General features: G+C 44.1%; 1 protein-coding gene across 1 annotated transcript in view; it reads right to left on the reverse strand.

Annotated features, from left to right (window-relative positions):
* Positions 1 to 12,968, reverse strand: part of kcnh3 (potassium voltage-gated channel, subfamily H (eag-related), member 3) — a 195,226-nt gene that overhangs the window by 42,184 nt on the left and 140,074 nt on the right. The window contains exons 3-5 of the mRNA XM_055878487.1: positions 8,182 to 8,316; positions 1,540 to 1,679; positions 372 to 627 (exon numbers count right to left, since the gene is read on the reverse strand). Of these exons, the coding sequence (XP_055734462.1) occupies positions 372 to 627; positions 1,540 to 1,679; positions 8,182 to 8,316 (531 nt within the window). The remainder of the gene's footprint in view (positions 1 to 371; positions 628 to 1,539; positions 1,680 to 8,181; positions 8,317 to 12,968) is intronic.

The following is a 12,968-nucleotide window of genomic DNA, read 5'->3' on the forward strand; positions in this document are numbered from 1 at the left end:
ACTCAATGAATGTCAAGGGGAGTCTTTGGAGGCTTGAGTACACACAGTGTGTTAATGTATTTGTGTAGAGGAAGGTACCCAGCCATAGGTAAATGCAGTCGACTGAGAGGCATAGAATGCCATAATCATAAAGTCTTTAAATAGGGATGAGCAGCCGCTGCACCTGCCTTAACATCTGCTAATCTGTGTATGCCACAAATAAACTTTGTTTCGATTTTTATTTGATTTCAAATAGTGTTGGAATAATGTTATAATGCTAGATTTATAAATGCAATTGAAAATGTTAGATATTATTAGAACATCAAAATAATGTTAGATTATTGTTACCATAATGTGAGAATAACTTTAAGCTCTATTCCTTGTCTCCTTACCTAGCATGAAGAGGATCTCCACTAGGATGTCACTCACACTGGGGGGGCTGCGGGGGGCAGAGCTCCCTTCGTCCCGCCCCCCCACCACAGTGAAACACACATTATAGGGCACCGTGACTGCCACATAGAAGGTAGCCAGCAGAATTAGCCAATCCCAGCCTGCCTTGAAGGTCCCGTAGTGGAGCAGGATGAATCGGGACTTCTGAATGGCTGCGACCTTGTACTCTGGGATGGGCGGCTTGTCCCCAAACATGTTCTGGAGGGGTGAGGAGGAGGATAAGCACGTCAAGAATTGGACTTACATACGGTACTAGTAACACATGGAGTTTTTCATGACAACATGACCTAAGCAGGAAAAACTCTAGGTTCTAGTTAGTTCTAGTTATAGGCAATTGAATAAAAAGGAGGAGTTCTCTCTTTTGAAAACGACTGCATGTCTAAATGAACAGAAATACGAATGCAAGGCTATTTTCACCAAAGTCAGAGAGAACCTGCTCAGCTCAGTCAGTCAGAACCTGCTCAGTCAACCTTCATCCCATTTGTACACTTCAGTAAACATTATTAATTGGTGTATTTCAGAAAACTCAGTTTAATCCTGGAATGAAAACTCAGCAACATGACTATCATTGTAAATCCTGTGAACTTGACCCTGGGTTTGGACTGAAGACACTTTACACTGTGGGTTGGATGGGCTTGGTCTGGAGCTACAAGGTTAATCTATTCGACATCTATGGGTTGTTCAGGATTGTCCTCAAAGCAAGCTTACTCAATGTCATTGCAGCACTCCTTGAGATGTGGTTGGACACTTTGCTGTCGAGGCAAGGTGTGTGTGTGTACAGATGTAGGATCTTAATTTGATCACTCTTTTGTTGATGAGAATTTTCCTGGACAGCAGAGAATGCATACTTGTAGTATACTCTTGGCTTAAAAAGGCTTCTAAAGTTTGTCATTTCCACTTGAAAATGTAAGACTTGATTTGCCCTAATGCAAAATGTATCAACCCCTACATTTTTTTTCATCAATTATAATCCACATAATAATTCACATTTCCTGTTGCTGCAGGATTATTTTCCTGCTGTAGCAAACTGGCTCAAATTAATATCCTACATCTGTATGTGTGTGTGTTTGTGTGTGTTGATGTGTGTGTATGTGACACAGGGCAACTCACGTTGTTGAGTTTGATCTTGCTCTTGTCCTGTTTCTGCAGGTGTCCAGACAGGTGGTAGAGCACCGCCCGGCTGCGTCTGCGGTTGGTGTTGAAGCCTGGGGGACGGGTGACCTTGTGCACTTCCAGACCCGTTTCCTCATCTGGGGACAGAGAGAAGGTTGTGGAATTCATGAATCATTTAATGAATTATTTTGTATACATCTTTATTTTATTTGACACATTTAACTGGTTAAACACTGAGCAATTGTTTTGCCCCCCCCCCCCCCCCCCCCCCAAATACAATTAATCATAAAATAGAAAATGACATATCATTTGAAAGCTACAGGCCTTTTTTGGGGGGAAATCGAACTCAAATCTTACTGCTGGATATGTCATAAGAAGTTTGAAGTTTATTCACCTGTCTGTGTCTTATTTCCAAAAAACAAACTCTGTGACTTGAAAGCCCTGATTGTTAAGGTCATTTTAAGATGATAGGCTTGAAGATCCATTCAGCCATTTTGGCACAGTGACTCACTACCCAAACCAGACGCAACTGGTTTCAATTGGCCAAGAGACATCATGTGATCTCCTACTGCTATCTAGTGGATGAACTGGGAATCAGACAGAGGATATATTTACATCAATGGATAGGTAGAGATGTCAGCTTTCTCCTCATATCATTCCTGTAAAATGAGAAGTGAATGTATGGCACATTGCACAAGCTCTGCACTTTTAAAATGGTTGTGTTCCAATGGGAATTTGTGCATGTTTAGAGCGACACTATTATTGTAGGTAAAAGATCTGAGAATTATTATAATTATATATTTTGTTCAATTTTATTCCTTTTGGAACTGTAATTGGTGACATATTTTATCTCAAACCTTTCAAATCTCAAATTTTCCAACATGTGGACAATTGGGGGGACCCCTACCCCTCAAACAATTCTAAATAAAAACCTGTACATTTCAGTATTTTTTGCTGTATCTTAGGCTCTGTAGTAGTCACATTGCTTCTGATATCTTTATCTGAATCCCACAGTACTTCACTTTCTAAATAGTAAGCATGCGTGTGTAGGATTTATAGTTTTGAAACCATAATGTGTTTATATTATGGGTCATTTAGAAAATGCCACCAAAGGTGGTCAGGGTTTAACATTAAGATACATAAAAAGTTGCCTCAGCCATGTGAGTACAACAACAGACACATAAAGTAATGTGGGGATGGAGGGTTCATTAACCACAGATCTAGGATCAGATTACCTTATGCCCCCATCCTAACCATAGCCATTATGGGATGGAGGAATATCTGATCATGTATCAGTGGTTAGGGGCAACTTCAGTTCTTTGTGTGTGGAAAGAGAAAATGGACGGCGTAATTTTAGGCTCCCGAGTGGCGCAGTAGTTTAAGGCACTGAATGTCAGTGCTAGAGGTGTCATTACAGACCCTGGTTCGATCCTTGGTTCGATCCTGGGTTGTTTTACAACCGGCCGTGATCGGGAGTCCCAAAGGGCGGCGCACAATTGGCCCAGCGTTGTCTGAGGATTGGCAGGGGTAGGCCGTCAATGTAAAATAAGAATTTGTTCTTAACTGACTTGCCTAGTTAAATAACAGGTCAAATTTTTTTAGCAGTGTATTGTTTTAATGCACTTGCACCATAGCTCCATCTCCACCAAATAGATATCTTTTAAACTCTTCCAATGATTCAAATGATCCAAATCTCTTTCCAAATTATTTTCGCTATCCTGCTATTCATTTTCCCTCTGTCCATTACCCCATATTTTTTTGTTCGAAGGTATCCACACTTACAGCGCAATTCACTTTAAATATATTCCTACAAATGAAATTCTTTGAAAGCATTTAATTGGATGCATCTCAAATGGCCCGTACCAAACACAGACACATTCTGAAATCCAAACGTAGGAAAGGAAACTGTTTCTATTCCCCCTTCCTCGAGCCAGGTGTATCTTGGCACCACTTTTAATGAGACACCTTTACAGTGTATAGGGCCAGAGGTGAGTCTACAAGGATCTAACTGAATGACTCATCAGTAAAGATGACAGAGAGTGGGGGATGGGGAACTGAGAGACAGAGAGACAGAGAGAGTGCGGGAGAGACAGAGAGTGTTTTTTTTACACTTCTGTCTGATTTGTTAAAGAGCAGACAACAATAGAGTGTGTATGTGTGAAAACACTGCCAGGACATTTGGAGGCCCTAAGCGAGATTTGGTGTTGGGCCCCCAACCACCTCATGGGCAAAACATTTTAGTAGCCCCCTTGTTGACAGCGGAGAGTAACATTTAATTTAAAGTTCATTTCCTGCAATTCTACACATTTTGCCATGGGGTGTAGAGACATTTTTGCAGTTTTAAAGCTAATTTCCTGCAATTCTACACATTTTACCATGGGGTGTAGAGACATTTTTGTAGTTTTAAAGCTAATTTCCTGCAATTCGAAAATGTTGCTGAGACTTATGCCACGTTAATGATATGTGAGTGAGAGTGACTAACAAAATCAAGGTGGGCTCCCTGGAGGCCAGTGCCCCTGGGCACGTACTCTGCATGCCCAGTCGGTATTTGGCCATGATTACCACAAGTTTAGATAGCTGGCTAGACTAACGTACCATTGAGTGACTGTCAGTGACTGACATGACAAGAGAATAACCGCTGAAGGACAATAACATTTCGAACTTGCACCTTTTCTATTCTACTATTCTAATTCTCAACAGTAAGTTGAGACCCCAACTGAGTTCCAAGCTGAAACCCCGACTTGCCAGAGGCCCTAAGCGTCCGCTTATGTCGCTTATGTCTGCAGCCGGCCCTGAGGACACCTGTCCGGCCACGAGGGTCCACACAAAATGTAATATTCTCATTCCCTAGAGTAGTAGATAGGGAAGGTATGGAAATGTCAAAACTATTTTCAGAGTTTAACCAACCAGACAGAATAACAAAGTCTCACTCCCTCCCTCCCTCCCTCCAGTGTTACACACTCATTCTTATAACAGTGTAACACTTGTATGCTCTTTAAAGGTTACAGTCATTACATCTTCGTGAAAAATCACAGAACAAAAAACATGACCACCTCTCGCTCTTTCTTCATCCCTTTCTCTACCCCTCCCTCCATCCTCTCTCTCTATCCCTCCCTCCATCCCTCTCTCTATCCATTCCTCCATCCATCCCTCCCTCTCTCTCTATCCCTTCCTCCATCCCTGTCTCTATCTCTCCCTCCATCCATCCCTCTCTCTATCCCTTCCCCTCTCTCTATCCCTCCCCCCATCCCTTTCTCTATCCCTTCCTCCATCCCTCTCTCTTTCCCTTCCTTCCTCCATCCCTCTCTCCATCCCTTCCTCCATCCCTCCCTTTATCCATTCCTCCATCCCTCCCTTTATCCATTCCTCCATCCCTCTCTCTATCCCTTCCTCCATCCCTCTCTCTATCCCTTCCTCCATCCCTCTCTCCATCCCTCTCTCCATACCTTCCTCCATCCCTCTCTCTATCCCTTCCTCCATCCCTCTCGCCATACCTTCCTCCATCCCTCTCTCTATCCCTTCCTCCATCCCTCTCTCCATCCCTTCCTCCATCCCTCTCTCTATCCCTTCCTCCATCCCTCTCTCCATCCCTCTCTCCATACCTTCCTCCATCCCTCTCTCCATCCCTTCCTCCAACCCTTACTCCATCCCTTCCTCCATCCCTTCCTCCATCCCTCTCTCCATCCCTTCCTCCATCCCTTTCTCCATCCCTTCCTCCATCCCTTTCTCCATACCTTCCTCCATCCCTCTCTCCATACCTTCCTCTATCCCTTCCTCCATCCCTCTCTCTATCCCTTCCTCCATCCCTCTCTCCATCCCTTCCTCCATACCTTCCTCCATCCCTCTCTCCATACCTTCCTCCATCCCTCTCTCCATACCTTCCTCCATCCCTCTCTCCATACCTTCCTCCATCCCTCTCTCCATCCCTTCCTCCATCCCTTCCTCCATCCCTTCCTCCATCCCTCTCTCCATCCCTTCCTCCATCCCTTTCTCCATCCCTTCCTCCATCCCTTTCTCCATACCTTCCTCCATCCCTCTCTCCATACCTTCCTCCATCCCTCTCTCCATCCCTTCCTCCATCCCTCTCTCTATCCCTTCCTCCATCCCTCTCTCTATCCCTTCCTCCATCCCTCTCTCTATCCCTTCCTCCATCCCTCTCTCTATCCCTTCCTCCATCCCAAAAAACATGACCACCTCTCGCTCTTTCTTCATCCCTTTCTCTACCCCTCCCTCCATCCTCTCTCTCTCTCTATCCCTCCCTCCATCCCTCTCTCTATCCATTCCTCCATCCATCCCTCCCTCTCTCTCTATCCCTTCCTCCATCCCTGTCTCTATCTCTCCCTCCATCCATCCCTCTCTCTATCCCTTCCCCTCTCTCTATCCCTCCCCCCATCCCTTTCTCTATCCCTTCCTCCATCCCTCTCTCTTTCCCTTCCTTCCTCCATCCCTCTCTCCATCCCTTCCTCCATCCCTCCCTTTATCCATTCCTCCATCCCTCCCTTTATCCATTCCTCCATCCCTCTCTCTATCCCTTCCTCCATCCCTCTCTCTATCCCTTCCTCCATCCCTCTCTCCATCCCTCTCTCCATACCTTCCTCCATCCCTCTCTCTATCCCTTCCTCCATCCCTCTCGCCATACCTTCCTCCATCCCTCTCTCTATCCCTTCCTCCATCCCTCTCTCCATCCCTTCCTCCATCCCTCTCTCTATCCCTTCCTCCATCCCTCTCTCCATCCCTCTCTCCATACCTTCCTCCATCCCTCTCTCCATACCTTCCTCCATCCCTCTCTCCATCCCTTCCTCCATCCCTTACTCCATCCCTTCCTCCATCCCTTCCTCCATCCCTCTCTCCATCCCTTCCTCCATCCCTTTCTCCATCCCTTCCTCCATCCCTTTCTCCATACCTTCCTCCATCCCTCTCTCCATACCTTCCTCTATCCCTTCCTCCATCCCTCTCTCTATCCCTTCCTCCATCCCTCTCTCCATCCCTTCCTCCGTCCCTCTCTCTATCCCTTCCTCCATCCCTCTCTCCATCCCTTCCTCCATCCCTCTCTCCATACCTTCCTCCGTCCCTCTCTCTATCCCTTCCTCCATCCCTCTCTCCATCCCTTCCTCCATCCCTCTCTCCATCCCTTCCTCCATCCCTTTCTCCATCCCTTCCTCCATCCCTTTCTCCATACCTTCCTCCATCCCTCTCTCCATACCTTCCTCTATCCCTTCCTCCATCCCTCTCTCCATCCCTTCCTCCGTCCCTCTCTCTATCCCTTCCTCCATCCCTCTCTCCATCCCTTCCTCCATCCCTCTCTCCATACCTTCCTCCGTCCCTCTCTCTATCCCTTCCTCCATCCCTCTCTCCATCCCTTCCTCCATCCCTCTCTCTATCCCTTCCTCCATCCCTCTCTCTATCCCTTCCTCCATCCCTCTCTCTATCCCTTCCTCCATCCCTCTCTCCATCCCTTCCTCCATCCCTCTCTCCATACCTTCCTCCATCCCTCTCTCCATACCTTCCTCCATCCCTCTCTCCATACCTTCCTCCATCCCTCTCTCCATACATTCCTCCATCCCTCTCTCTATCCCTTCCTCCGTCCCTCTCTCCATGTAATATCCCTGTGTGGTGTCTGGGTCAAAACTGAAGCTGATTGAAGCAGAATAAAGCTGAGTCCTCTGTAGCCGAATAAGATATGCATTATAACAGTCACAGAGAGTGGCAGAGAGGGAGAATGTCAGATTTTCTCTCTTTCCCTGTCTCTGGCTCTCTCTTTGTTTCTCAATCTGTTTCTCTCTGACTCTCTCTCTCTTTCCCTGCCTCTGTTTCGCTCTCTGTTTTTCTTTCTCTCGCTCTCTATCTCGTCTCTACTCCAACCCAAGTTAAGTCTAACTCTAACACAGGTTAATTCTGACTTTAACCCATGTTAACTCAGATTATAAACCAAGTTAATTCAGAGTCTAACCCAGTTTAAATCTGCCTCCACCCCAATTTTAACTCAACCAGTCTCTAACCCAGGATAACTCAGTTTCTAACCCAGGGTAATTCACCAGTTTCTGGGCCTTGCTCTGGGTCCTGGTCTAACCCAGGGTAACTCACAAGTCAATAGGAATTGCTCTGGGTCCTGGTCTATCTGGGTCCTGGTCTAACCCAGGGTAATTCACCAGTCTCTGGGCCTTGCTCTGGGTCCTAGTTTAACCCAGGGTAACTCACCAGTCTCTGGGCCTTGCTCTGGGTCCTGGTTTAACCCAGGGTAATTCACCAGTCTCTGGGCCTTGCTCTGGGTCCTGGTTTAACCCAGGGTAACTCACCAGTCTCTGGGCCTTGCTCTGGGTCCTAGTTTAACCCAGGGTAACTCACCAGTCTCTGGGCCTTGCTCTGGGTCTTGGTTTAACCCAGGGTAACTCACCAGTCTCTGGGCCTTGCTCTGGGTCCTAGTTTAACCCAGGGTAACTCACCAGTCTCTGGGCCTTGCTCTGGGTCCTGGTTTAACCCAGGGTAACTCACCAGTCTCTGGGCCTTGCTCTGGGTCCTAGTTTAACCCAGGGTAACTCACCAGTCTCTGGGCCTTGCTCTGGGTCCTAGTTTAACCCAGGGTAACTCACCAGTCTCTGGGCCTTGCTCTGGGTCCTAGTTTAACCCAGGGTAACTCACCAGTCTCTGGGCCTTGCTCTGGGTCCTGGTCCTTCTTGTTGTCAGTGATGTCCTTGTGGGACACCAGAAACAGCACCACCTCTCCCTTCTCATTCTTAATTGGCACGATGTCCAGCAGACACCAGAACTGGGTACCTGGAACACAGAGAGACAGAGATCAGAGACACAGTGAATCAGTTACATTTTTCTAGTGGCAGATTGGTACAAAAACAGATACATGTAAGGATGATACTGATAATGATGTACACACACACACCATTTTAATACACACTCCATTCCCCGAGCTAATCAGCTCATCTCCAGCTGTCTACAGAGATTTGAAAAGCTTCTGCCATCCCACTGCCTCCCTATAAAACCCAGTTAACATGTTGATTTAAATTGGAAATATAGAAAAGCTATTTACACTGAATGCTCTAGTCCCAATATGATACAATATCATCAAACCCCAGAAAACAACATCTCACTACCTCACTTTATGTGTAGTGTTAGTGTGTGTGCCTTACATTCTGCACTCTGAGTCCCAGAGCTCCTCTATTAGACAGTTATTACTGATGAGATAGAGAAAGATGAATGCAGGATGTCTTTATTGTATAAAAGCTTTTTTATTTCAGGAAGCGTAGCTCTAATTTGGTCAATTCAGAAAGTGAAATGAGTTTGGCATGAAAACAATGAAGTTAAAAAACAAACAAATGTACAGCTTTATCTGAGACCGGAGAAATAGTTTGCTATTCTCTATTCAATTGACATCCTCCATACTGTATTCATGTACATCCACACAGCACTTCAAGCGTTCTTTCTTTACCATACTGTATGGCAGTGAGAGATATGTGGCATGTTATTTCCTCCCAGGTGTCTGGCAGGCAGGAAGGAGAGTGATAGAAGTGTCATGCCCTGACCAAAGAGAGCTTTTTATTCTCTATGTTGGTTAGGTCGGGGTGTGATTAAGGATGTGTTATCTAGGTGAATTATATTTCTATGTTGGCCTGGTTTGGTTCCCAATCAGAGGCAGCTGTTTATCGTTGTCTCTGATTGGGGATAATATTTAGGGAGCCAATGCCCCATTGTGCTTTGTGGGATCTTGACTATGTATAGTTGCCTGTGTTCACTATTATTAGCGTCACGTTTCGTTTGTTCGCTTTATTGTTTTTGTTCTTTGAGTTTTTTCTCTTCCTATTAAAAGAGATGGAAACATATCACGCTGCATCTTGGTCCACTCTTTTCGACGATCGTGACAAGAAGAGATAATATGTAGAGGTGTGATGTGAGAAGTGACTGACCTAGGTCATACAGGTCTGTGAGTCGCTCTCCTCACACTGTGACAAAACTACAAATCACGATTACACTTGATACACACAACTCTCAGCCAAGGTGAAGGGTTTGACATGGTCTGAAAGCTGTGGTTATAAACAGGTGGTGATGATGATGATGACAATGAAGAAGATGAAGATTCATATGATTTAATTTGACTAATCAATCTCCGTCAACTATATGAAGGAGCATAATGTGCCGGCAGGCAATATCCAACTTGTTATGATAAGCACAACACATAGAGAATATTGAACAACACAGCGCTCAGCATGGATGAGAAGCAGGCCTGCCAGAAGCACACAGCTGTCCATACACCGATTACATCCTCTACGGACTAAAACCACAGGGGAAAAACTATTCTCACATCTGGTACCTACACTACAAAACCAACTGGCTCCCAACACATCCAAGTGTACCATGATTTGATATCTCACTAAGTGAATGTGAGGGTTTTTGATCAAATGCGATCAGCAACACTTAACAGCCATCATGAATCTGTGTCTTTGTTGATTTGAACAAGTCAAATATCCATGTCAGACCTTTCAGTGCTTCAACTGCCTGAAGAAGACAGATACAGTCGAAACACATTGCGTGCACCATAGCCAATGCATTTGTACCCAATTTATTTGTTTTCTGAAGTTCTTATTTAGAGTGTACTCACAGTTGAAGTCAGATTACACACGGCAACTTCTATACATTTTTATCTGCAAAGATTCATTGTCTTGTATTTGTATATATTTCATACCACTCCACCTGTCTGTCAGTGCTGCAAATGGAACATCAAAAACAAGCTTGACAAAGTCATATGACAGTGTGACATGGTGGTGGACATGTTGTGGCTGTACATACATGCATACGTATATTCAGGATAAAACATCCTCACATTCATAGAGAGTAATAGAGTCCTATTACACAGCTGTTATGGTTAACCGTGTGTTTTCAGTGTCCCATTTGGGTGTATATTTAGATGAAAGCTGGATTACATCCCCAAAGATGGTATACTACGTCAAATATGTGCAGATACAGTATGTGCACCGCGTCATTGCTTTCTCTCTCGCTCTCTATGCTGAGTGTGCATCTTGCTAGCTGTCACTCAAATGGCGAGGGGCTGACGCTCATTGTCTGAAATTAAAATTGCTATGGGGCTGGCGCACGTGTAGGGAAAATGGGGCTGCACAGCTTCCATAAACAGTCGCTTTCAAACTAGGAATTTCGTGGCTAATAGAGGTAAGACAGTAATTCTGCTCATAGATTATGCATGTTTGAACTACACATTGACACATCCAGCCCAAAGTGAGAGGTTTGAAAAAGATGTACTAGTCACCAAAGCTCCGGAGCATGTCTTAAATAACCCTTGAACTGTTCTGAAGGCTCTGGTTGTGTTGTGTTCATACATGGGGGTACAGGAGGGATGTGAGAACACAAGCATACACTGTCACACACACATTCTCACAAACACACACATACACATAAACGCTTCTTCTGTTTTTTTATGATCTCATCATCTTTAACCGCTTTCAGTCCCAGGCCTTGATGACGGAACTCACAAAACTTTACCAAATGCGTTTAGTATTTTCTTGCCCCAGAAGGCTGTAAAATGCAAATGTCTGCATATGCAGGGCCAGTAATGCTTGAATGAACTTTTAATTGGTCTTTTTGCTGTGCTTCTCTTTGTTTTAAGGCTTATATCTTCCAATAGCATCCGTCTAGCCCTCTATCCAGCCAAGCTAGCCTTCTACCTTTCTCATCTAAAACCACTTGGTCTTCTCTTCAATGTCAGTTTTGTCCTTCTCGTCAAATAACGTAAATTCAACAAAGAATGTCACCATGTTATTGGACTGAGGTAAGAAATTGGCACAAAATGTTTTTCCCTTACGTTGATGACATTTTGCAAATCCAATCAGTTTTATACATTGAATCAATGTCCTCAGATTGATTTTTTGTTGTTGAAATGACGCGGAAACAAAGCTGATATAAGACATATCATCCCTATCTATCTATCCTGCTCTCTCTCTCTCTCTCACACACACACACACACACACACACACACACACACACACACACACACACACACACACACACACACACACACACACACACACACACACACACACACACACACACACACACACACACACACACACACACACACACCTCATTTACACCTAGTCTCTGGGCCATGCTCAAGAGGCTATAATAAGCCCTGGTGGGTTACTATGGTGTGACTGACTGTCTCTCACCTCCTTTCTTGTAGAACACCAGCTCTGTATGTGTCTGAAATGGCCCCCTATTCCCTATTATTTTAGTGCACTACTTTTGACCAGAGCCCCAACCAGGCCCTGGTCAAAAGTAGTGCACTATATACAAAATAGGGTCCCGAACCAAATCTCCCTCATGTGGCCTCATGGGTGGCATATTCATATGTATTATCATTTTCTTTCTATATCAAACGGTTTTGTTATATTTCAGTCTTCTGTGATGTACATAAAGTGTAATATTGAGATGCAAACTCAAAATGTAATAAATATCAACTCTATATCTGTCATGGTACAGTTGTCTTCTTTTTGTAAGCCTATAACTATGTGTGTGAGGTGTATATTTAGTTTGAAAGTAGATTTGTTTAAGACTAAGAAGCAACCCTCTGTGTGACCCTGATTTAGCCCACTGCAGTAAAAGGTTAAAGATGGAATCTGCAGTAGGGGGAAACAGTGCCATTGGCCACCCCACCGTTGTTGTGTTAGTTGCCGACCTGAGGAGCGTTTTGTAGCGTAGTAAAATATATACCGTATATATTGTGCTCTTCTGTAGTGCGTCAAATGATGTCCGAGAGGAAAAAACTGTTTTCATTGCTTGCAGTAACATCTTTGTTGTTGTAATATTGCAAACGGACATTGCTGTTTCACCATTATGGATTCCAGATTTAAAGGGGCAGTACAGTCAAAAATTCTATTACATTTTTTAAGCATTATATTTCCACACTATGAGGTCGAAATAGCACGTTGAAATTGGAAAAATTATGATAATGCCAATTTAGTGTAAGTGTAAGCTTTTTGAAAATAATTGCTGTAATTTCAGACTGTTCAGGTGGGATGGACTTTTTGGCCCACAGCATGACATCACAATCTGATTATTCTGACCAAATAACCAGTCATATTTTATTTGCATATGTACAGTGCATTTGGAAAGTATTCACACCCCTTGGCTTTTTCCAAATTTTGTTACGTTACAGCCTTATTCTAAAATTGATTAAATGTATTTTTTCCCTCATCAATCTACACACAATACCCCATAATGACAAAACAAAAACAGGTTTTTCGAAAATTTGGCAAATGTACAGATGTGGCAAAAAAAAATACACCTACTCATTCCAAGGTTTTTCTTTATTTTTACTATTTTATACATTGTATAAATGTAAAAAATAGTCAAATAAAGAAAAACCATTGAAGGAGTAGATGTGTCCAAACTTCTGACTGGTACTA

This window comes from Salvelinus fontinalis, chromosome 23 (genome assembly GCF_029448725.1).
Source record: "Salvelinus fontinalis isolate EN_2023a chromosome 23, ASM2944872v1, whole genome shotgun sequence".
Classification (NCBI taxonomy): Eukaryota; Metazoa; Chordata; class Actinopteri; order Salmoniformes; family Salmonidae; genus Salvelinus; species Salvelinus fontinalis.